General features: G+C 40.8%; 2 protein-coding genes across 6 annotated transcripts; one reads left to right on the top strand and one right to left on the bottom strand.

The window, feature by feature from the left end:
- Positions 1-5,565: 5,565 nt before the first annotated feature.
- Positions 5,566-8,379, bottom strand: LOC115785265 (G2/M phase-specific E3 ubiquitin-protein ligase-like). 5 transcript variants are annotated; one of them, XR_004020337.1, is made up of 8 exons: positions 8,037-8,379; positions 7,803-7,927; positions 7,634-7,670; positions 7,450-7,489; positions 6,912-7,090; positions 6,525-6,697; positions 6,146-6,360; positions 5,566-6,070 (listed from the first exon to the last, which is right to left on the bottom strand). XR_004020337.1 is itself a non-coding variant. In XM_030736804.1 (8 exons), the coding sequence occupies exons 4-8, from the start codon at positions 7,444-7,446 to the stop codon at positions 5,835-5,837; spliced, it is 1,005 nt and encodes a 334-aa protein (XP_030592664.1). In that variant the 5' UTR covers positions 7,447-7,489; positions 7,634-7,670; positions 7,803-7,927; positions 8,037-8,379; the 3' UTR covers positions 5,619-5,834. The 5 variants fall into 5 exon arrangements, 3 of the variants coding, with proteins under 3 accessions (XP_030592664.1, XP_030592665.1, XP_030592666.1); XM_030736804.1 differs by having other exon boundaries at positions 5,619-6,070; positions 7,245-7,489; XM_030736805.1 differs by having other exon boundaries at positions 5,619-6,070; positions 7,245-7,489; positions 7,803-7,924.
- Positions 8,380-11,233: 2,854 nt separating this feature from the next.
- On the top strand, positions 11,234-21,745 carry LOC115785261 (deleted in malignant brain tumors 1 protein-like). Its single transcript, XM_030736799.1, has 8 exons — positions 11,234-11,334; positions 11,491-11,526; positions 11,633-11,938; positions 12,181-12,495; positions 17,630-17,923; positions 18,372-18,686; positions 19,501-19,635; positions 19,728-21,745. Exons 1-8 carry the CDS (start codon positions 11,292-11,294, stop codon positions 20,147-20,149), a joined length of 1,866 nt encoding a protein of 621 aa, XP_030592659.1. The 5' UTR covers positions 11,234-11,291; the 3' UTR covers positions 20,150-21,745.
- Positions 21,746-22,374: the final 629 nt, after the last annotated feature.

Here is a 22,374-nt window from a genome sequence, read left to right as displayed (position 1 = left end):
TTTAGGAACCAGAGGAACCTGAGAAAGTTCCTGTCTTCAGGCCGGACCATAAAACAGTTAAACATTTGCTGAATGTCCACCATGAAGGTGACAGCATCTCTTCGAAACCGAAGAAGAATCCCAAGTAGACTATTATTGAGATCCGGTCCAGCTAGAAGGATTTGGTTTAAGGACATGCTTTCATGTTGAGCACTTGAGTCAAAGACCACTCGGATCTGAGAGGGTTTCTTGGGATGGTACACTCCAAAATGAGGTAGATACCAGCACTGTTCCCCTGGTTTAAGTGGAGGGGCTGCTTCTGCATGTCCACTCTGAAAGATTTTCTCCATGAACTCCCGAAACTGAGCCTTCATTTCAGGCCTTTTCCTGAAGGTTCTTTGAAGAGATTTGAGGCGCTCCACTGCTTGTGACCGGTTGTTGGGGAGACGGGACTGGGGCATTCTGAATGGTAACGGAGCCACCCAGCTGTTGTCTTCATCTTTGTAAACTTCCTGGTCCATTTTGTCCAGGAATTGCATGTCCTCAACTGAAGGAGCCATCTTGTCATCATTCTTTGTTGTCTTGAACACATCATCAAAATCCTCAGAATGATGGTCTATCTGAACACGTTTAACATGAGCTTGGTTGTCGCAATATCTCTCTTTTACAACATACCGGTGAGGGCATGGCTCAAAAAGAGAAGGACGGCCATTTTCTAGGGTGTGAGTATAGTATATGTTGACCGTAGCTGGTTTGTGTACCCCTCCGAGGCACACATCTCCCACTATTACCCAACCCAGATCTAGTTTCTGTGCGTATGGTGCGTCATGTGGTCCGTTCACTTGCTTTCGGACTTTGTGGACCCTGATGATATCTCTGCCTAGGAGAAGCATTATGGGTGCTTGCAAGTCGAGCTCTGGAATCTGAGTTGCCAGGTGTTTTAAGTGGGAATAGCTAAGCGCCACTTCTGGTGTGGATATTTCAAGACGATTGTGTGGGATCTCATTACACTCGATCAGTGTTGGCAAGGGAAGAACAACTCTGCCATCAATTGCTTCAATATGAAAGTTACACGCTCGTCTGCCTTCTGTCTCCAAAGTCCCCGCACATGTCTTGAGGGAGTATGGGAAGCTGTATCCTGCGACATCGAAAAGGTCAAAAAACTCTGACCTCACCAGAGATCTGTTACTCTGGTCATCTAAAACGGCATAAAACCGCACTGCTTTCTCTGAATGCCCTGCCGGATATACTTTAACAAGACAGATTTTTGAGCATGAGCGTCCTGACATGTTTTGTCCACAGATCTTGGTACATGCAGAAGAAACTGCATTTTCTGCAGTGTTAGTGACTTCCTCCCCGCCGTGCTCTGACAAAGGGGAATCAGCCTTGAATGACCATGGTGCAGGTCCTGGATGAAGTGCTGAAATGTGAGTGGTACTTCCACATTCCACACATTTAATGTCCTTGTCACAGTTCTTTGCCATGTGTGTTATCGATCTACAGCATTTGTAACAAATTCGATGCAACTTTAGAAATGCCTTTCTTTCCTCAATAGGTTTCTCCCTGAAGCCTCTGCATTTGGACAAAGGGTGAGGTTTGTTGTGCAGTAGACAGTGCTTTGCTGGATCAAATTTGTTCTGGACTTTAACCTGTTCAGGCAAATTATAGCCAGACATCTCTGTTTTATAAGTGTTAACAGTTCTACGATCTTGCTTGGGGGCTTTTTTGACCTGCCCAAGTGGCTCGTCTTGGACCATCAGATGACTAAAGCTTGGATCGTTGCGCATTTTTGCTTGCTGACACACGAATTCCACAAAGTAACTGAATGGAGGGTAAGACACATTATGCTCCTCTTTGTACTTTGACCCGAGTGTGAGCCATCTTTCTTGTAGATGGAAAGGCAACTTCTGTACCACAGGGCTAATACCACGGCTTGTATCAAGATACGCAAGACCCAGTAGATCACCATCTGCCTTCGCTGCTTGGAGTTCCAGAAGAAGGTCTCCAAGCTCCCTTAACCTACGGTTGTCCTTGTTTGAGATCCTTGGAACGTTCTCTAACCTCTTAAATAAGGAGCTCTCTATGACCTCTGGAGAACCATAGCACTCATCGAGTCTGTCCCATATAAGCTTGAGACCTTGTTGGGGATGATGGATATGCACAGCTCTCATCCTTTTCGCATCCTTACCCAACCATTTCACCAGCAGATCCATCTCTTCACTAGCAGAAAGATTGAGGTCTCTGAGGGCATTTCTAAATGATGCCTTCCACGATCTATAATTCTCAGGACAATCTCTGAATTGTATAAGCCCAGTAGAAACAAGCTCACGTCTAGCGATGAATCTTACAAAATCCGACATTGGTTGACTCTCACTTGCCGTAAGTGGGTGCGGTCCTACATGCTCATGTACAGTGTTGCAATCCTGTGGCTCACTCTTCATCTGTCTGCAAGTAGTGCCACTTAGCGGATTCTGCCCTGCATAGGAGGTGGTTTGTGGTAATGACTGTGAATGAACATACTTGTATCTCCCACAAGGCAAGATGTGTTCCTCTGGGCCTTGAACCATGTTTGAGCTAATGGACCTTCCCTCGAGGTCTGGCACACTTGTGAGAGGTTGGAACTCTTGACGAACAGGGCTACACTCTCCATACTTTTCACCCTGTTCACCAGTTTGATGTTGAATGGGCACAGAGAAAACATACGGGGGTTGTGAGCCAGCAGGCTGATCTCCAGCCTCAAACGGGCCTTCAAGTGGAGGCATGGAGATGCTACCTGTGTGTATAGAGTGGTTTTGTACATATTCCTTTGTACGCTCCTTTTGATCCACAAGCAGTTGTTCACTTTTGCTGAATACATCCCTGTGTTCTTGCTCTGCTGCTGCTTCTAAAGCTTCTGCTTTAGTGGCTGCAGCTTTCTTCTCCTTTTCCACTGTCATTTCCAATGCCTTTTCCACTGTCATAGAAGATTCTAGTTGTGCTTGCTGTACCTTAAGCTGACTCTCCCTTTCAGAAAATAAAGCTTCAGCTTTGGCTGCTTGAGCTTCAGCACGAGCAAGAGCAGCGGCTACAGATGCTGATGAGCTGCGAGTGTGTCTAGAGGAAGACGATGCATTGGATCTATTCTTCACTGAGCCTGCCTTAGAGCCTGCCTTTGACATTGCACTGCTCGCAGATATTAACTCAACTGCAGAATCACAACTCCTTGCTATGAGGGTTTACTCCAAACATCAGTAGATAGGCCAGCCAAAAGGCGTCGTTTTACTGTTCTGTCCTCAACAAAGCGCCTTGCTCTTGTGTCGACAGGCAGCTAAACTCCACTCCAATAACCACACTGACAAGAGGATCCAATTCTTCTCTCTTTACTGAAGGCATTGGCAGTAGGGTAAAACTAAGAAAGAAAGAAATATAATACGGTCACATTTACATTCCAAACTAATTACATGTACATAACTGCAATAATTAAAGACTCACTTGTGATTAAATATGAACATTGTGTATAATACCAACTGAATGTATTGCTATTAGGAAAATAACTAAGCCAGAACTAATTCTGTAGTAAAATAAATATCCGTAGCCAACATGAGGAAAACTAGCATGTGGTAAATCAGCCTGCTAAATACAATTAGCCATTCGCATAACTACACAAATGCTTGACTATTTACAAAAATAAGAATCAGGAATGAACATTTCACATACCGACGATGCCATCTAAGACCAAATTACGGTGGCCGGGAGGTGCAAATCAAAATTACAAAATCTGAAACACTTTTACAAGTGGCAAAACAAATTTACATTTTAGAAACAAAATCACATTTTAGAAAACAAATTAACAATACGAGAAACACTTTTACAAGTTCAGAAGAAATTAACATTTCAGAAAACAAATTAACATTTCAGAAAACAAATTAACATCACTCGAAACACTTTTACAAGTGGCAAAATCAACCGGAAAGGGTAGGTACTAACTCCAAGGCTGACCCGGAAGTGATAACGGAAGCGGGCATTTCAACCCAAGATGGACAGCAGTCGAGTGGCGTTTTGCCCGTTTTGCGGGGCACATATGAGTAGATTAACGCGGTTTTGTTTTTCTTGTGGACGGTCCTTAGAGTTTTTAAACGGCACAGAACAGACAGAACGACCAGATATGCTGCAGCAGTGCATACGATATTTTAATGAGGGTCACTCATACGCTGTAATCGTAGACATGATGGCATGTTTACACGGTGTACACATCAGCTTAAGGTCGCTGAAAAGCAAACTGAATGATGCTGGGTTATATCGCAGAAAGGATTTGTCCTCTACCGACGTCATAACTAGAGCAATACGAGTGGAACTTCGTGGACCTGGACAGCTGTTTGGCTACCGCATGATGTGGCAGGTACTCAGACAAAAGTACAATCTGCGAGTGAGGAGGGATCATGTAATGAATTTGCTCCGGGAGCTTAATCCTCAAGGGTGCGAGAGGAGAGCACGCAGAAGGTTTATAAGAAGAACCTACCACTCCATCGGACCGAACTATATGTGGCACGTGGATGGTTATGATAAACTCAAGCCATTCGGTCTGGCACTTTCAGGGTGCATCGATGGATTTTCCCGTAAAGTACTGTGGCTTATATGTGGCGCAACAAATAATGACCCATCTGTGATCGCTCACTATTTCCTGTCATGTGTGCGAAACCTCGGTGTCATCCCCATGAGACTGAGAACCGATTGCGGCACGGAGAACGGGACCATTCAGTGCACGCTACGCCACCACCACAATGACTACTACTCTGGAGCGTCCAGCCACATGTATGGCTCATCCACAACCAACCAGAGGATTGAGTCCTGGTGGTCCATATTCAGAAAGGGAAGGTAAGTGGTATTCATACTTTAAATTCATTTTGAGTGACCATCGTTTAAACATGGATATGAAAATTATAACACTATATTACTGATTTTTTTATAGGTGTCAGTTCTGGATGGAGCTATTTGCAGACCTTAGAGAAGCTGGATACTTAAATGGGAGTCACGAGCATCAGTGTCTGCTGAGATATTGCTTTGGTGATGTTATTCAGAGGGACTTGGATGAGTGTATGAGACTGTGGAACAGTCACAGGATCCGCCCCTCCAGAACAGCATCATGTCCAGGAGGAGTGCCAAATGAGCTCTACTACTTACCACACAGGTAATACTTTGGTGATAGATGGTATTTTCCATTTTATCATAAATTTAAATGTAATCATATCTTCTCTGTAATATAGGTTTGGCTCCAGAGACTGTGGATTTAAAATCGAAATGACTGAACTGGATGCCTTTCCTGACGTTCATCTGACAAGAGCTCCATGTGGGGACCCAAACATGCAAGAATACTTGGACTTTGCAGTGGAGCACAATCATTTACAGAAGCCAGAACAGTGGCAGTCTTCAACTGAACTATATCTGAAACTAAAAGAAATTGCTCAGCTATGAATTGAAGGGAAGTTTATTGTAATGATGGTGGAACATGTACACAACTTGTCACCCACAGTTTCAGTATTTAAAATTTGGAAATAAATGAATGAAAAACAATTGTCCAAATGCTGTCTGAGGGGAAAAAAAAAAAGACATGCTTGCTTACCGCAATTTTAAAGTATTTTAACAAAAGTAACTGCACCTTTAAATGCACATAATACCAACAAAGAACAAAAAACATTTTGAGTCCAAGTTTTCCTGCTTTAACATACCTGATTCAGATGATTGCAGTTTAAAAAAAAAAAAAAAGCCTGTTAATCAGTTATTCAGGATTAGGATCTCTGATCTAAAACGTGCAGGGCATTGTGCCTGGATGACCAGGTTTGAAAAACACTACTCTAATGGTTATCTAGCTATATAGTTTATAGACAACCAAATCCTGGACTATTTTGAATTCCAAAGTCCATTTGTGACTTAAACACACTATATGAATCCAGAAATGGTAATTTCAACAAGTTTGAACATGTATTTGCCATTGGGAGTGGAACGTCATCCAGGAACTCTATTTGTGGCAGTGGTTCCAAGCCAGATGGGGGAAGTGATGTCAGCCCAGTTGCAAACATCAAAATGTCTTCCACAGACACAGCAGCCTCGCCTTCTGCAAAGAAATAAATGTTCAAATATACCAGGCTAACGTGGTTTTCCAAGTAGGTACAAATAAAACCTTACAAACCTTCACAATCAAGGAGATAGTCTGCCCAGCAGGCCAAGGTTTGGCTTTCTTTCAGTCTCCTATTACTCCCTGAAGGGCTGAGTTGAGGTTTGAAGAGTCTCTCAAGCTCAAAGGCAGTCAGTCGCTTTTCACAGTGGCACAGGACAGGGGTCAGCAAAGTAGGGTGTTGCTGTAGTGCAGTCAGGAACTGAAGAGCTGAAAGACCATCTTTGAATCTACAAAGTGAACACACTGTTACACAGATATGTAGATGTTGCACACTAAGGCAAAATTGTTTGTCACAGTGACTGATAACAGATACACGTGCCATGGAGCATTACAAACTAAACATTCCTACATTAAAAAAAAAAAGAAAATTACATCATTAAAAATATCTTACCTGTCAATTACAGATGAGTTGCGGTCAAAAATATACCACTGGAGGTAGTTGGCCACAATTTCTTTCTTTTCGTCCACAGCAGCCACATGTCTAAGACAGCCTGCTGTCTGCAACATTGTGCTGTGTCTCATGATACATTCTTGTAGAGCATCCAATGTAGCAGCATTCTCAATCTGAAAGACAAAGAGACATACCCAACACATTAAATAACTATGTGTTAATCTTGACCATTTTTATTTAGTGACATATATAGCATGCTGTAACCCTACAATACCATAAATTCATAATTCTGCAAATGTATATGTGTGGGAACTAAACATCATCATTGAACAGTGCAGGAACTATGTTAAACTCTGTCCTACCACACTGGATTTATGTTATCCCCACCTCTCGCAAAGCTTTCCCTATTTCTTCATCAGTTATTAAATTAACTGTTGGTTTGAATGAAGGCTGGCCAGCAAGATACTGTACAAGATCTTCTGACAGGAAATGGGGTCCCGGACCTCCATGTACAACTGAAACTGCAATCATCTGTCCTGCCAGGAAGTATTCATCCTCCCTAACAGCTGTGAATGAATTCATATTGTAAAATGAAAACATACATTATTTACTTTAAGATATTGGGGGGAAAAAAAAAAAAAAAAAAAACATATTCTGTGTCACATATCTGTTTACTAATAACCATCCATTAGTATAGCACATATCTAACCCTATGCATACCATTTGCATTATAGACCAAGAACCGATGTCCCTCTGGTCCATCAAAAATTGGCCGGTCTTTCAGGTGCTTCATTAGCAGAGTTAAAAAATTCTCATCTTGGACCACCTGTGTCAATCCCTTCCTCATAAACACCTGCATCATCGGTAAATCTGACCAGCATGTCACAGTTTTCAGAATATGATGAACGTCTGAAAATGACATTACCTGTCCTGGCTGAATTGTAGCTTGATGTCCCAGTGCATCTCTTAAACACAATGAAAATAATAAAATGATTACCACAATAGTCATATAAGAATGTAAACAAGTACATGACAGATTCCTCTTGGTTGATAAATCATTAGAAAGGTTCTCTCTCTGTGAAAAAGGCTAGATGCAAAAATCTACTTACCTTTCATTTTCAGACTTATCTTTGGGAGTTCAAAAACCTGTGAGGAAAGTGCATAAATTTATCAGCAGTTTCTAATAGCTTCAATAGCTAATTTGTGCCACCACAGTTTCACAGTGAGCCGAATCAGACAGTCCAGTACTGATTACACGATCAGTACTATACAACTTACCTGGACGTGTTTTTGTTCTTTAGCCCGGTGTCTTCCTCTAGGCCCGTAGTTAAAAGACTGACGCTCTTTGGACTTCGAGCTTCGGTATTCCAGGAACTGTTTATATGACGAGCAAGGTTTTTCTGCTGAAATTAACAAAGCTCTGTCTCAAAAAACAAAATGAGCTAACCAATGACACTAATAGCTTTCATTCGTATTGGCTACTTCAGATAGCGAGCGCTATGCTGCACTTACTTTGTTTAGCATTATCCGGCTGTTGACATATCCCCTGTGCCTCTGGACCTTCCGTCTGTTCTGTCCCATTTAAAAACTCTAAGGACCGTCCACAAGAAAAACAAAACCGCGTTAATCTACTCATATGTGCCCCGCAAAACGGGCAAAACGCCACTGAACTGCTGTCTATCTTGGGTTGAAATGCCCGCTTCCGTTATCACTTCCGGGTCAGCCTTGGAATTAGTACCTACCCTTTCCGGTTGATTTTGCCACTTGTAAAAGTGTTTCGAGTGATGTTAATTTGTTTTCTGAAATGTTAATTTGTTTTCTGAAATGTTAATTTCTTCTGAACTTGTAAAAGTGTTTCTCGTATTGTTAATTTGTTTTCTAAAATGTGATTTTGTTTCTAAAATGTAAATTTGTTTTGCCACTTGTAAAAGTGTTTCAGATTTTGTAATTTTGGTTTGCACCTCCCGGCCACCGTACCAAATACAGCGGATGTTTACAGATGAAACCCTGGGATGACAACCATGCTTTCCTCCTCCATTGCTTAATCCTGACTCACACTGATGACATCATAAACAGCGGCCAGTTCGCATTCTTTAAACCATGCATACCTAACTTGGCCAGTAGGTGGCACCAATACACAAACAAACTTTCAGTACACGTTGTCTGTAGACATTACAGTCTTAATTAATCTGTCCAACTCAAACAGCGACCATGCTTATTACCCCGTAAAACTCGACATTTCCTTTCTCTGTACTTGGATAGTTCCTGCCTGCAACACCAAATGACTCCGTCTGTCCTGTCCTAACAGCAGCACCTGACATTCGGCTCTCCCCTTCGGTCCGCGTCATTCATTAGTGTGGTGTATTCTGAGGTATTTAACGAGTGTAGCCGGGTGGCAAAATGAGGTGGGGGATGTCTTCCCTTTTTTGGCCACCAGTGGGCAATGTGGGTTTTTCCGGGGACTTTCTTGGGTTTGTGAAGGTCGTAGTAGAAGGGGGAGGGAGGCTATAAATACTTCCGTGGGCAGTAGGAAGTTGTTTTCACTCTGCCTGTCTAAGCTCAAGCAGACGGCCACACCTGCGGTTTCTGGAGAAAGCCTTTTTGAGGTAGATTTACCTGTTGTGGCAACTTGGTTACGTGAAGCTTAGGTCAGGTGTATCCTGTTTGTGTAAATGTTAATTCTTTTGGGGATATTGTAATGTTTATTTGGTTTGGCCATGTTCCCAGGCTGGTTGCAATGACAAAAGGTCAGATGACTTTTCAGGCCTGAAGGGATGTGGACCATGTGTTTTTTGGTATTTCTTTTTGGTTACTTTTTCCTGTTTATTTATTTCATGTTTCTTTTTGTTGAATTCTGATTAAACTGTTTCTTTTGTTTCTTGTAGATCTGAGGATTATTTTCAGGGGTGCATTTGTGGGTAGTCTGAAACAGTGCACCTGGGGTTAGTATTGTGTACATTTTATTTTTTGTTTATTATTTTGGGGATTCTTTTGTGATTGATGTTTTTGTGTTTCTGTTAATACGGGAAACTAGACAGTTGCAGTTGTTAGATCACTCAATCACAGGTTGTCTTTTATGGGTTTTAATGGTTGTTTTAAGAGTGAGTTGTCCAAAATAAAGAGCTTTATTTTATGAAATTCGTGTTTTGTCTCAAGCTCTTTCACCAGACACCACATGAGGTTTGTTGTTACCACAACTTCTCACTGTTCTCCCACAAACAGTTTGCGTCTTAGTGTGACCATTGGCCATTGTGTCTGTCTGAGTGAGTGAGCATCAGCAGCGCGCTGCACTTGGGAATTACGTCTTAAGGCATTATGCACTTCCCAGGCAGAAGAAAAAGTAGTTCCATCAACCCTGGCAAGATCTCAGTCTAGGCAAGATCTCAATCTTAAACTTTCTAACGTGTTCTTGATAAGATACATTATCTCAAATGACTGAAGTATTAAAGTATTGATACTTGGATCTGAGAATCGATTTTAAGTCGTAAAGGTCTGGTATCGGAAGTATCGATATTTCGAAATATTTCGAAAGCTATGATTGAACTCTGACCTTGAACAGTAACACAGTGAAACATCTCTGCTGTGGCTGTCAGAGAGCTGTCATCTATGAGTGAAGCTGATCTTAGGTCAGATTAAATGGTTAAACTGGAAACATTAAAGCAGTTTTTCTGTAAATGTCATTTCTCATTTTTATCCATTAATGGCAGAAATAATGAAATTCTCAGTTAAAACAATAAAGTGAGGTTGCTATTCTATCAATAGATTTCATTTTTATTGTACAATTATTTAAACAAATAACTGCAGCAAAAACAGTTTCATTAAGTAACAAACTGACCTGAGGTCAGCTCCCCCCGGGGTTTGCTGCTGTCTCAGTCTCTTACACACAGGTCGGTCAGTAAACTCAGTCTGAGCTGTTTCTCCACATTTTTATCTTCACTTTCTGTCTCCTGCAGTTTGTCCGTCAGGCTGAATAATTAGATTTTATACATTAAATGTAAAATTAGGATTCAGCTTCATCTAATGGACATTCAAGTTGTGTGAATGATGACAGCAGACATTATAAAAGAAATGATATATTTTATAACCAACTTTTATTCTGTCTATGATAATGTCAGAGTGGGTCAGGCTGATCAAAGTGACTCGTCATGCTCCACACTGACACGTGCGATCCTCCATCCATCGGATTAAAATAGAGGCTCCGCTCTTTATTTACCCGTTGCCATGGTGAATCCTGGTATCAGAGCTCCATTGATGATGGCTTTCTTTTCTTACTCACGCACGCGCAAACTCAGGGTTGATTGAACTGACTCTGATCAGCTGTTCTGGAACGGAAGACTCAGAGTTGATTAACTCAGAGTATGTTGTTAAACTCAGAGTTAGTTGAACCTGCTTCCTGGAACAGGCCCCAAGTCTTCAAATGACAGCGCTCGAGAAAAACTGTAACCAGTGTGACCACTAGATGGAGACAAAGAGCGTCTGTTTTCGTGGATGATCGGCTGTATACCTGCTGCAAATTTGTTCCCAGTGCTGTTCAAATGAATGATTCACAATGACTAAAAGGCTCTGGTGTAGTTATTAGCATTATCTTTGCCGTTGTTATGCAACAATGGACAAAATTCAGTGATGTGTGTAAACTTAATTTCAAAGCTCTTTGGATACATGTGGGAAAAAAAAAGAGAGAGAAACACCGGAAATCGAAAGAGGAAGTTCATTTTACTGCTATCGGGTTCTTATAAATGACATAAAGCAGCTTGTTTTTTGTCAGTCATGGGGGGCACACAGCAGAAGGTGCTTCATTTTTGGACACTTGGTAAGAAAATTGTTCCATAATATAAAGTTTTTCTTCATATTGTACAGAAATATTAGGTTTTCAATGGAAACATTCATCACTTTAAATAAATGACATTTGTTACAGTAGTTTTTTCCCCTAACTTTATGTAATGAGCAATGTTTTCTTCTTCAATAGTTTATTGTCTCTTTGCCTCCCTTTCACCTGCTGCAGGTCAGTCTCTTATTATGTGTCATGCAATTTTATATATATATTTATATATATATTTTTTCGATTTAAAGAAAATATTAAAATATAGTTCATATTATGTGTCTGATAGGTCAGATCAGATTAGCTGGGCCAACAAGGTGCTCTGGAAGAGTTGAAATCTATCACAGTGGCTCCTGGGGAACAGTCTGTGATGACAGCTGGGACTTAAATGATGCTAAAGTGGTCTGCAGACAGCTGGGCTGTGGGGCAGTGGTGTCGGCCCCTCAGTCTGCTCACTTTGGTCAAGGAACAGGACAAATCTGGCTTGATGATGTGGCCTGTTCAGGGAGTGAAAGTTTTCTAACTGAGTGTCGGCACAGTGGATTTGGGACACACAACTGTGGACATGGTGAGGACGCTGGTGTCGTCTGCTCAGGTAATTAAGCATTCTGATAAACTGTATTGAATAAATGTACCCTCTTCTTTTTGGTTTAAAAACTCGAAACAATAACTGAGCCAAACTGAACAGTAGAATAAAGTTGGGCTGGGTTATGATGATTGGGTTCCTTTGTTTCTTCAGAAATTTCAGTGATGCAAAGTATGTTACTATTTTTGTCACAGCCTGATAATAAAAAAGAAAACACTGACTTCCTTTAACAAACTGTTTCCTGTGACTAGGTCCTCAGATCAGATTAGCTGGGTCTGGAGCAACAAGGTGCTCTGGAAGAGTTGAAATCTATCACAGTGGCTCCTGGGGAACAGTCTGTGATGACAGCTGGGACATAAATGATGCCAATGTGATCTGTAGATACATAGACTGTGGAACAGCCCTGAGTGCCACGACATCTGCCTTTTTTGGTCAAGGAACTGGACAAATCTGGCTTGATGAAGTGGCCTGTTCAGGGAGTGAAAGTTCTCTAATTCAGTGTCGGCACAATGGATTTGGGACACACAACTGTAATCATGGTGAGGATGCCGGTGTCATCTGCTCAGGTAAGAAGAACTGTGTAATATTATAATATTTGGGGTGTTTTTTTGTTCTCAAGATACACAGGCATGCAAGATTCAAGACACCTAGATAAACTTAATTTTTTTCTTCAGTTGTGTAAACTATACAGGCACAAACACAGCAAAGCAACTTATACAGTCAGATGGGCCTAGTCCATGTAGGAGCAATCAGATTTCTGACATGTATTTTAAGCTATTCTTGCTTAAGTGCTCCATACCTCATTTATACAAGCCTCAAACATCCCCACATGTCACAGTCAAGCAAGTTTGAGGTCCATATGACCAACATTAATAGTATGCTTTAGGCTGGAATGGCTGCTACATTTTTATGCACACAGATGACATAGCAGCATGATTAATCAAGCGCAGTCACAGAGACACTGGCAGAAACATGCTCAGTGAAGTTTAAAATGGTACGTAACTGAGCATCATGGCCACATAAAAGCACGCACATGTACACCTTCAAACTAACACACACAGAGCCAGTGTACTGTTGCTGTTCACACAGTTTGAGGTGTGCTGAGTTTACGTGTAGGGTGATGGGCTGTAGAAGCTGTTTTGGCAGCACTGAGCACAACACCAAATGAGGGAAAGAACCTGTCTGCCATCACCCTTCACTGGCTTCTGTGCTGCATGCTCTGCAAGTGTCCTGTGCTGGCATGAAAGGGTGCATAGACCTGTTTGAAGAATCAAGTGCTGAGTTATTATAATTGTCTATCTTCTAATTAGTCTACAGTTTGCTTTGAGTCTTTGTTTCCGTAGTGGGTTTGTTTGTTTCAGTTTAGTTTTTATTGTTTGAAAATGTTTAGTTAGTTTCACTGTTAGGCTTTTTATCAGGGCCTGAAAATCAAAATCAGAGTAGAGTAATAGCTGTGATTTGTAATATAAATAAAAATTAAAATGAATTGAAGCAAATCATTTGGGCAGCACAGTGGCGCGGTGGTTAGCACTGTTGCCTCACAGTTAGAATACCTTCTGGAAGGCCTGGGTTTGATTCCACCTTGGCCAAGGCCCCCTTCTCTCTGTGGAGTTTGCATGTTCTCCCCGTGTCTGTGTGGGTTTTCTCTGGGTACACTGGTTTCCTCCCACAGTCCAAAGACATGCAGTTACTGGGATTAAGTTAATTGGCCACTCTAAATTGCCCATAGGTGTGAGTGTGGATGGTTGTCTGTCTCCCTGTTTTGGCCCTGCAACAGGCTGGCGACCTGTACAGGGTGTATCCTGCCTCTCGCCCTATGTCAGCTGGGACAGGCTCCAGCCCCCCCATGACCCTGAACAGGATAAGCGGAAGTTAATGGATGGATAGACGAATTGAAGCTGAGAGAAAAATGGCAGGTGAACAGCCATATGGTGGGTTGCATGAATGAGTCTGAAAGGGCAGATGAGCAGTGATATTTAAAGTATGCGGAGTGGAGGCTGATTGGCTCAAGGAAGGCAGGCAGAAAAATGACTGGAGTAGAAGTGATGAAATCAGCACTGAGTCTGTGAGCATGGGACAGTGGAAGTGATGTTAAATAGAGAAGCAGCCAAACACCTGAGAAAGAAGGCAGATGAGTGATTTCAGATCTTCCTTAGTGAACTCACGCCGAAGCTTCAGTACTACTTGACAGCCCAAAATTCTAGTCTGTGGAGTTTCTTCCTCATTTTCTGGGTCTGACACATACAAAAAAAAAAAAAAAAAATGCAACACTGTGGTGCAGTTGTTAACACTGTTGCCTCACTTATTGTACAATATGTGATGTTTACATGGTTTTTATTGTTTGTAGTATATTTAATTGTGGAAACAGACTGTTTAGCGTACGATGTCCAAGACAAATTTCCCCGTGGGGACAATAAAGTATACATCTAATCTAATCTAATCTAATCTAAAACAACAAGGAGATCCTGGGTTCAAATCTTCTGGCCAGCCGGGGCCCTCCTGTGCAGAGTTCACGTATTCTCCCGGTGCTTGTGAATAGAATAGAATGCCTTTATTGTCATTATACAGGATGTACAATGAGACTGGAGTGGGTTCTTTCCTGGGACTGTGGCTTCCTCCCAAAGACATGGGTATTGGGTTGACTGGTAATATTACAGTGTACCCTTCAGTTTGCCCTGTGACAGCCGAGCTCCTGCCAGCTACAGCTCTAAATTGCATAAGCAGTTAAGAAAATAGATGATGATGATGATCTGGTCATCATCAAAAGTCTGTTTTTTATATATAGCCTAGAACAGTAATAACTGCTCTGCACCTGATAAAAACATTAAAAAATAAAGCTAAGAGTGGGTTAATGATTCAATTCTGTGCTCCTAAAACAGGTGAAACTGTCATGTTGGGCGGTGTGACAGGCGGAGATGGACCCATATGCAGGACTCTGGAAACAAACATAACTTAAAAGATATTTATTGTGAAACAAAAAAAAAAACAAAATGCAAAAAAATCCGTGAGGGAGCGAGACGAAGAGCAAAAGTGAAAACAAAGCAAGGCAACACCAGGGGCCTATTCCAGAAAGCAGGTTTTGCTAATAACTCTGAGTTTGTTAACCCTAAAATGAGGGAAACTCTGGTTTTCAGTTCCAGAAAGAATGCTAACGCTAACTCCAAGTCCAAGTCAGTTACCAGGGTAACAAACTCTGTGAACCTAACCTGCTCGCTGGCAGGTTTTATCCAACAAACTCTGAGTTTCTCTCTGACTCCCCCTCCTGCTGCACCTGAAACACCTGTCTGACACTCCCATTCATTTCCTCCTTCATAAAGACACTGCAAAGTGATCAGAGGAGCGAATTCATCTGCAGACGTTTATGTTTCTACAAGCACTGAAATCCCAGTTAGATGTTAAGTTTGTTATTTTTGTGCGTAACATGAAGCTTTTACAGTCGTTCACTCGTCAACAGGCTGTAAGGACGGAGACAGCGATGATGTCGCGGATTTATAATGAGCACAGCCGTCACTGTCAGTCAGTTCCTCTGAACCATTTACTGTAGTTACTGTAGCATCACTGTTACATCACACTGATCTGGACGAAGCTGCTGACACAGAACACACTTTGGATGGAAAAATGTCCGGATCCTGGAGATGATGTGAATGTTTGAGTAAAGATGAGGCTGAAATGATTTGAAGACTTGAAAACTGAACTAAATGGATTTAAAGTGACTTAAATGATGTCATTTTGAAGGTTAAGTTGTCTGAAATTCAGTGTGAGCATTTCCGCATATTTTCCACTGAAAATCACCAAAATCAGTGATCATAGGCTCTATAACGGATCTGCAAACCATGTCCAAGTCCACCCGTGCAGCAGGAGGATCCAAATGGATCAGGATCACGGATTCAGACGCCATAAGGCCCAGATCCAGTTCAGGCTCCAGTTATTTTGCAGCTCATCAAGCCTGGATCTGTTCATAATGGCTTCATTTTCCTGATATGATCTCTATTCTTCAATTAAAATGCCTCATCCTCCCAAAATGCACTGAATTTTAAAACGTATAAAGCTGAGACATTTATCACAGGTAAAACTTTATATTCATTACAGACTTGGAAAGCTTGGAAAGCTGCTCTGAATGTTTTCACCTAAATATGAAACTATTACTGAACTCTGACCTTGAACAGTAACTCAGTGAAACATCTCTGCTGTGGCTGTCAGAGAGCTGTCATCTATCCGCTGATCTTAGATCAGATTAAAATGGTTAAACTGGAAACATTAAAGTAGTTTTTCTGCAAATCTCATTTTTATCCAGTAATGGCAGAAATAATGAAATCCTCAATTAAATAAATGAATAAAGTGAGGTTGCTATTCCATCAGTAGATTCCATTTTTACTGTACAATTATTTAAACAAATAACCATAAACTGAACTGTCATAAACTGCAGCAAAAACAGTTTTTATTAAGTAACAAACTGACCTGAGGTCAGCTCCCCCCAGGGTCTGCTGCTGTCTCAGTCTCTTACACACAGGTCGGTCAGTAAACTCAGTCTGAGCTGTTTCTCCACATTTTTATCTTCACTTTCTGTCTCCTGCAGTTTGCAGAGTAGCCGATCTCAAAGTTGATCAACTCAGAGTTAGTTGAACCTGCTTCCTGGAATAGGCCCCTGTTCCTCCTCTGTTTCTGTTTTATTTGTATATTCCACATTTCTCTTTTCATTTAGATCCTATGTTATCGGTTCCTCCGCTTCACCCCTTAATTGTCTCTGTTCTTTCCCTGCTTTTGTTATTGTTTGCATCCTCATGGGTTTTATCTGTGTTTAGTTAATTCTGCACATCCACATCTTGCTTCCTGCATCTTTTTTGGCTGCTTCTTGTTTTCTGCCCAGTTCTACTGTGTCGTCATGTCCCTCTATAAATCTCAATAAAGTTCCTTTTGGTTTTTATTACATGCCTGTCTGACTCTTAGAGTTCTGCATTTTGCCCAAAATCCATAATAGAAGTTATAACAGAATCAAAATCTGCCTTCAAATCTTGAAATATTGGCCAAAAACCAGCTGCTCTAACAAAATTATATTCAATGATATCATTAGCTGCATTTCTTTATATATATTTTTGTTGTCAGAAAATAACAAATCTTTCTGATTTGATATATGTGCACAGCTTAAAGCAGATAACCTGTAACCTGGAGAGGAAATGGCATCTCAATAATTTAGAAGATGCTCATTTAGCTTTGAATAAGAGTTTGTTGCTCTATAAATAAAAAAAGCCCTCCGTAAAGCTAGGACATCTTACTATTCATCATTAATTGAAGAAAATAAGAACAACCCCAGGTTTCTTTTCAGCACTGTAGCCAGGCTGACAAAGAGTCAGAGCGTCAGGACGCAAGCATCACGTGTTCCATCTCATCTGAGTTCCCAGGTGGAAAGTTCATTCTCAAGAAGACCACAGGCTCTTTCACTCAGACTAAAACAGGTTCCACATATGCTACCTTCAACCTCCAAAACGTGGACTTCGGTCATGATGGATCGTACCAGTGTCAGTATGAGAAATATATCTCAAGTAATCGTTTCAGCTCCTCCCTCAGTGACTCTGTCAGAATGTCTGTTACTAGTAAGTAGAAATAAATGTTCCTGAGCTGGTGTTTCATTTGCTGTATATAAATAATCAAAGGGTAGTCAGTGTACTGCCAATACATTTAATATTGTTCTGTTTTTTTCAGTAAGCTTCCCAAAACCCGGTATCTCCATGAGTCCTGCTGGTGAGGTGACCTGGGGTCAGACTGTTGAAATCACTTGTTCAATCTCAACTCAGGCTGTAGGTGGAACATTCATTCTGCTGAAAACTTCAGATTCATTCAGAAGAACCGAAACCTCAAGTACAAACTCTGCTGCCTTCAGTATTCCTGAAGTCGACTTTCATCATGAGGGATCGTACCAGTGTCAGTATCAGAAAAATGGTCCAAGTCGTGAATTTATCTCCCCAGAAAGTAACTCTGTAAGGCTTTCTGTTACTGGTAAGAAAACAAAGACAAGTATAAAATAACTCTTGGAAGAAAAGAAGATAATATTAATATAATGTATATAAGCTATTACTGCAGTAGTTCTCTATCTGTTTTTATAACAGGAGCTGCTGTTTTATAAACCGTTTCTGGCTGCGCTGTACCAAAGAGTAAACACAGCTGATCAGAGACAAACTGTTCCACACTGTGGAGCGTTTAGCAGCCACAGAACCAGATGTTGATTTGAGACCTAAAAGAGTGAATATTGAACTCATTTATGGGAAGCATAACTATAAAATTCTAATGCTGCTCCATAACGGCGGGATGTGTGAATAAGAAACTAAATGCTAATAAGTTAGCCGCGCTAAATCTGTTTAATTCTGCTGATCTTAAAAATCCATCCTTCTGCTTTTGTTTAAAATGTTCTTAATGTGCTCTTAATCCTGGTGTCACTTTTATACAGTGAGACTACAGACGCCCAACATCTCCTTGACGTCTCCTAGTGGAGGACTTGTCTGGGGTCCTGAAGGTGCAGAGGTCACCAGTGGTTACAGCTTTGAAGTCACCTGTTTCATTAACACCAGATTTTCCAGCGGACAATTTATCCTCACCGTCCCTGGTTCCAAACTCACAGAGCCAGCAGTCAACAATTCAGCCTCCTTTAGGTTCCCTGCTGCAGATTATGAACACCAAGGCAACTACAGCTGTGAGTACGAGGTCACCGTGTCCACGCAGACGTTCAGATCTCCAGCAGCGCAGATTAGTGTCATCATTAAATGTAAGTACAGCATAGAACTTATGTATTTTTACATTTTACTAACAAAAGAAGAAATCGGATTGTGGAAAATCTGCTGTGCACGCTGTTTTTCAGGCTTTAACTCTGTTCATTATAAATGTACTCATTTAAAACCAGAATGTGAAGGAGAAACAGACATAAGGGAGGAGGCTGAGAATGAAACTGAACAGAAACAGGATCTCGTGTGTCTCAGTTTTCAAAAACGAACAAACAAAAATAAAGCAATTCTTTGCTAGGATGGATTTCTACAGTTTTTTTAACCATTTATTTCTGTAATTTTCTTGCAGTTTCTTTTCATGAACTTCTTTCCTGTTTGGGATTTCTGTCACTCTGTCTGACTCCAGCAAAACTTCACAGTGAAGTTCTCAGGCGGTCTGTTAAGATCGTTTAAACTTCAAATATTCACTCGACTTAAAGTTCTTTAGTGGTTGAAATTTTACTTCATTAATTTTGGCTTTTGATCCTATTTCGGTCATATGTGAGTCATATTTTCAGAACTACTTTTAGGAAGTAAGTTGTTGGCAGATGAGCACAGTATGCCCCCTCAGTTTCTCAGCTCCACCCCCTGTTTGCCACTTCTGTTTTGTTTTTTAAAAACACCGAACTGGGGAAGTTTGAGTAAGATGGCAAAAACGCGGAGCTCAAGGCTTCACAACAAGACTTCACTAACCGATGAATAGCATCACAATGGTTATGCCCAACTTTTAGATACAGTTGAGATAAGAACTGTTGATCAGGATTCCTGCTGAGCACAGTGGCCTTTCAGTGATCTGATGATGGAAATCTGTATTCCTAGTGCTTTTGATGCTGCTGGCGTCCTCGGTATCTGCTGGAATCGTGCTGCTGCTCCTGCTGCTGCTGCTAGTGGTGTGTCTGGTGTACAGGAGAAGACGACCGGCCAAGAAACCTGAACCCCTCATCCAAACTCAAAGTGTGTGCTCACCAGGAGACACAGTTTTAAATAATGAGTCATCAGATTGTTTGAGTGCGCAGTCACATTGCTTTCCCTTGCTTGTGTTTCAGTGCTCGTCCGAGTCGGCAACAATTACATACATTCAGATGGCGAGGACGATGATGAAGACTACGTGAATGTTGATCTCGTGAACACTAATGAAAATATCAAAGGGGGAGCTGCAGGAGTAGAAGGGAGTGATGACTATGAGGAGCCAGTGAGTGATGATGATCATGATTATGAGGAAGTGGGCCCAAATGATAATTGCAAAAAGCCCAAGGAGGCCTGTGTGAATTCATACAGTCTCAGAGAAAATTATGAACAAGAAGTGAGTGATGATGATCATGATTATGAGGAAGCAGGCCCCAATGACAGCTACACAAAGTCCAAGGAGGTCTGTGTGAGTGTAGATAGTCACAGAAAAACTGAAGCTGAGGATGATGAGGAAACTAGTGATGAAGACAACATTTATGAGAATGTATCCCCACCATAACCCGTTCATTATCATTGATAATAAACTGAACTTCATAAACATAAAAAAAATAACCACGATTGATAAAGCTGCAGGTTCATAAATGGGCCTGCAGCCTTTTTAGTTGTGGTTATTTGGTTGAACGCAATAAGATGTTAACTTTGTAAATTGTGGCGACCATTAGGGTTGAAAAGAAGGATAAAGCAGGCGATCCTTTATCATGTGATTGACAAGTTGCTTGTCTCTGATTGGGCTGCGATTCCTGAGCTTCTCAGATTTGCCTCTTGCTCATGATGCCTGGTTTTAAAACACCAAGACAAAATTGCTCAGCTTGAGGTGGGACTCCACTGATCAAAAGGTGGTTTCAATGGGTGGATGTAGCCAACTTTTATATACATTCTAAGAGGATCTCTTAACTTTTCCTCAGAATTTCAACAAGTCAAATATTTTCTGTGTACTGTAAGAGTTTTTAGCTTGTGACCTTAAGTATTAAGATGAATTAATTGTACGTAGCCTTTTAGCAATGAAAAATAACAACAAACATCTTAACTTGAAAACTGCAATCTTTTCTTTCCTTCTGATCTTTGCAGTCTCACAGAAGTCTGTCATTTCTGCTGACAATACTGAGAACCATAAACGGAGGACAAACTTACTAATGCTATCTGACGACAGCTAGAGCTGTAGTTTATAGTTCAATTCAGATTTATCTATATCACAACAAACAGTCACCTCAAGGCATTTTATATTGTAAGGTAACGACCCGACAGTAATTACAGAGAAAACCCAAAAGTCAAAATGACTCACTATGAGCAGCACTCGGTGATTGTGGGAAGGAAAAACTCCCTTTTAACAGGAAGAAATCTCCGGCAGATCCAGGCTCAGGGAGGGGCAGTCATTTGCGACCGGTTGGGGCCGAGGGGAGAAGTCCTTTGGTCGAGAAGTTTTTTTTTTAAGTAGAGAAAAAAAGTGTCTGTAACTTCAGTCCAGCTGTTAATTGGAGTACTCGTCCTGTTAGGGGTGAATTTTTGTGGGCTTCCAACATGATTGTGTTTGCACGAGTAACACGAGGCAAAACTTCACTTGGTGTCAGCATACATATTCAATAAGTCCTGGGAGAGAGCTAGCGTGGATTGCCAATATCTACAGTGCATAAGATTTTTTTATGCTATCAGAGTCGTCGTGTTTGTGTGTTATACACAGTTAGCATGAAGAAACAGAGCATATTTTTACACAGACTGATGTCAGCATATTTGACTGACTGTGATTAATCTGCACTTTGTATCAACAGTTTAGAGGACAAGATGATTTCATAATCATTTCGTGTCCTGTTAACAGTAGGAACCTATTGCTCATTTGCTAAGCTGTCCATGGTGCTGAAATAAAAACAACTAGCATCTAATGACTCCAAACATACAGAACTCCACAGATGTTTCCTGTTCCAACTCTCAGCCAGAATGTCCCAGAATATGAACTATGTGTTTCAGGTTTATTGATAATATCATTGTTATTTAATATAATTTATCTTCAGTGAGATAAAATGCAAGAAAAATAGAATTACAAAAATCTTAAGTAGTGGAACATTTGTGATATGTCAGCTATGTGTGTTTAAAAAATGCATCGGTAATAGATTTAAATAAAACACATTATTTTATTGAATTGTACTGTGTTTTATTGGAAGGCCGAGTTTTAAGTTGATATCACAATTATTTTTAGATTTTATCCCCAGAATCTGAATTATTAGTTTTTATTAGTTTTTAGCTTTTTTCACTGCATACATGATTATATTTTCTTGTATTATGTCTTAAATACAAAAACTTATTATGTTGAATATTGTATATGCGCTATATTTTACACTGTGCAATGATAGTCAAATATTTCTCAAAGCCAAACTATAACTTAGGTATTGATATTCTGGTCAAACTAATACAACCTGCAAATACTTTAAAATAAATTTTTAAGTAAATTTAATACATTTATTAAAGAATATCTGATTTCATCAGGCTGTTTTTTGCACACATAAATACCCTCAGCAGTCTTAATTTGGATGTTTTCATAGAAGCAGACTGAGCTGGATGGTGTAATTATAGTCTAGTCATTTGGAGAAGCGGATACGGCAGCCATCGACAGTCTCCGTTTCTATTTCCGACCCTGGCATCCTCCGGTTCACTGACACACTTCTTTACTTACACAGCAGCCCTGATGACTCAAAACTGACTGCTTGGACGTTACCTCGAATGTGTTCTGTA

This window comes from Archocentrus centrarchus, chromosome 8, assembly GCF_007364275.1.
Source record: "Archocentrus centrarchus isolate MPI-CPG fArcCen1 chromosome 8, fArcCen1, whole genome shotgun sequence".
Classification (NCBI taxonomy): Eukaryota; Metazoa; Chordata; class Actinopteri; order Cichliformes; family Cichlidae; genus Archocentrus; species Archocentrus centrarchus.
Note: the sequence above shows the minus strand (reverse complement) of the source record. Positions and strands in the feature narration are given on the sequence as shown.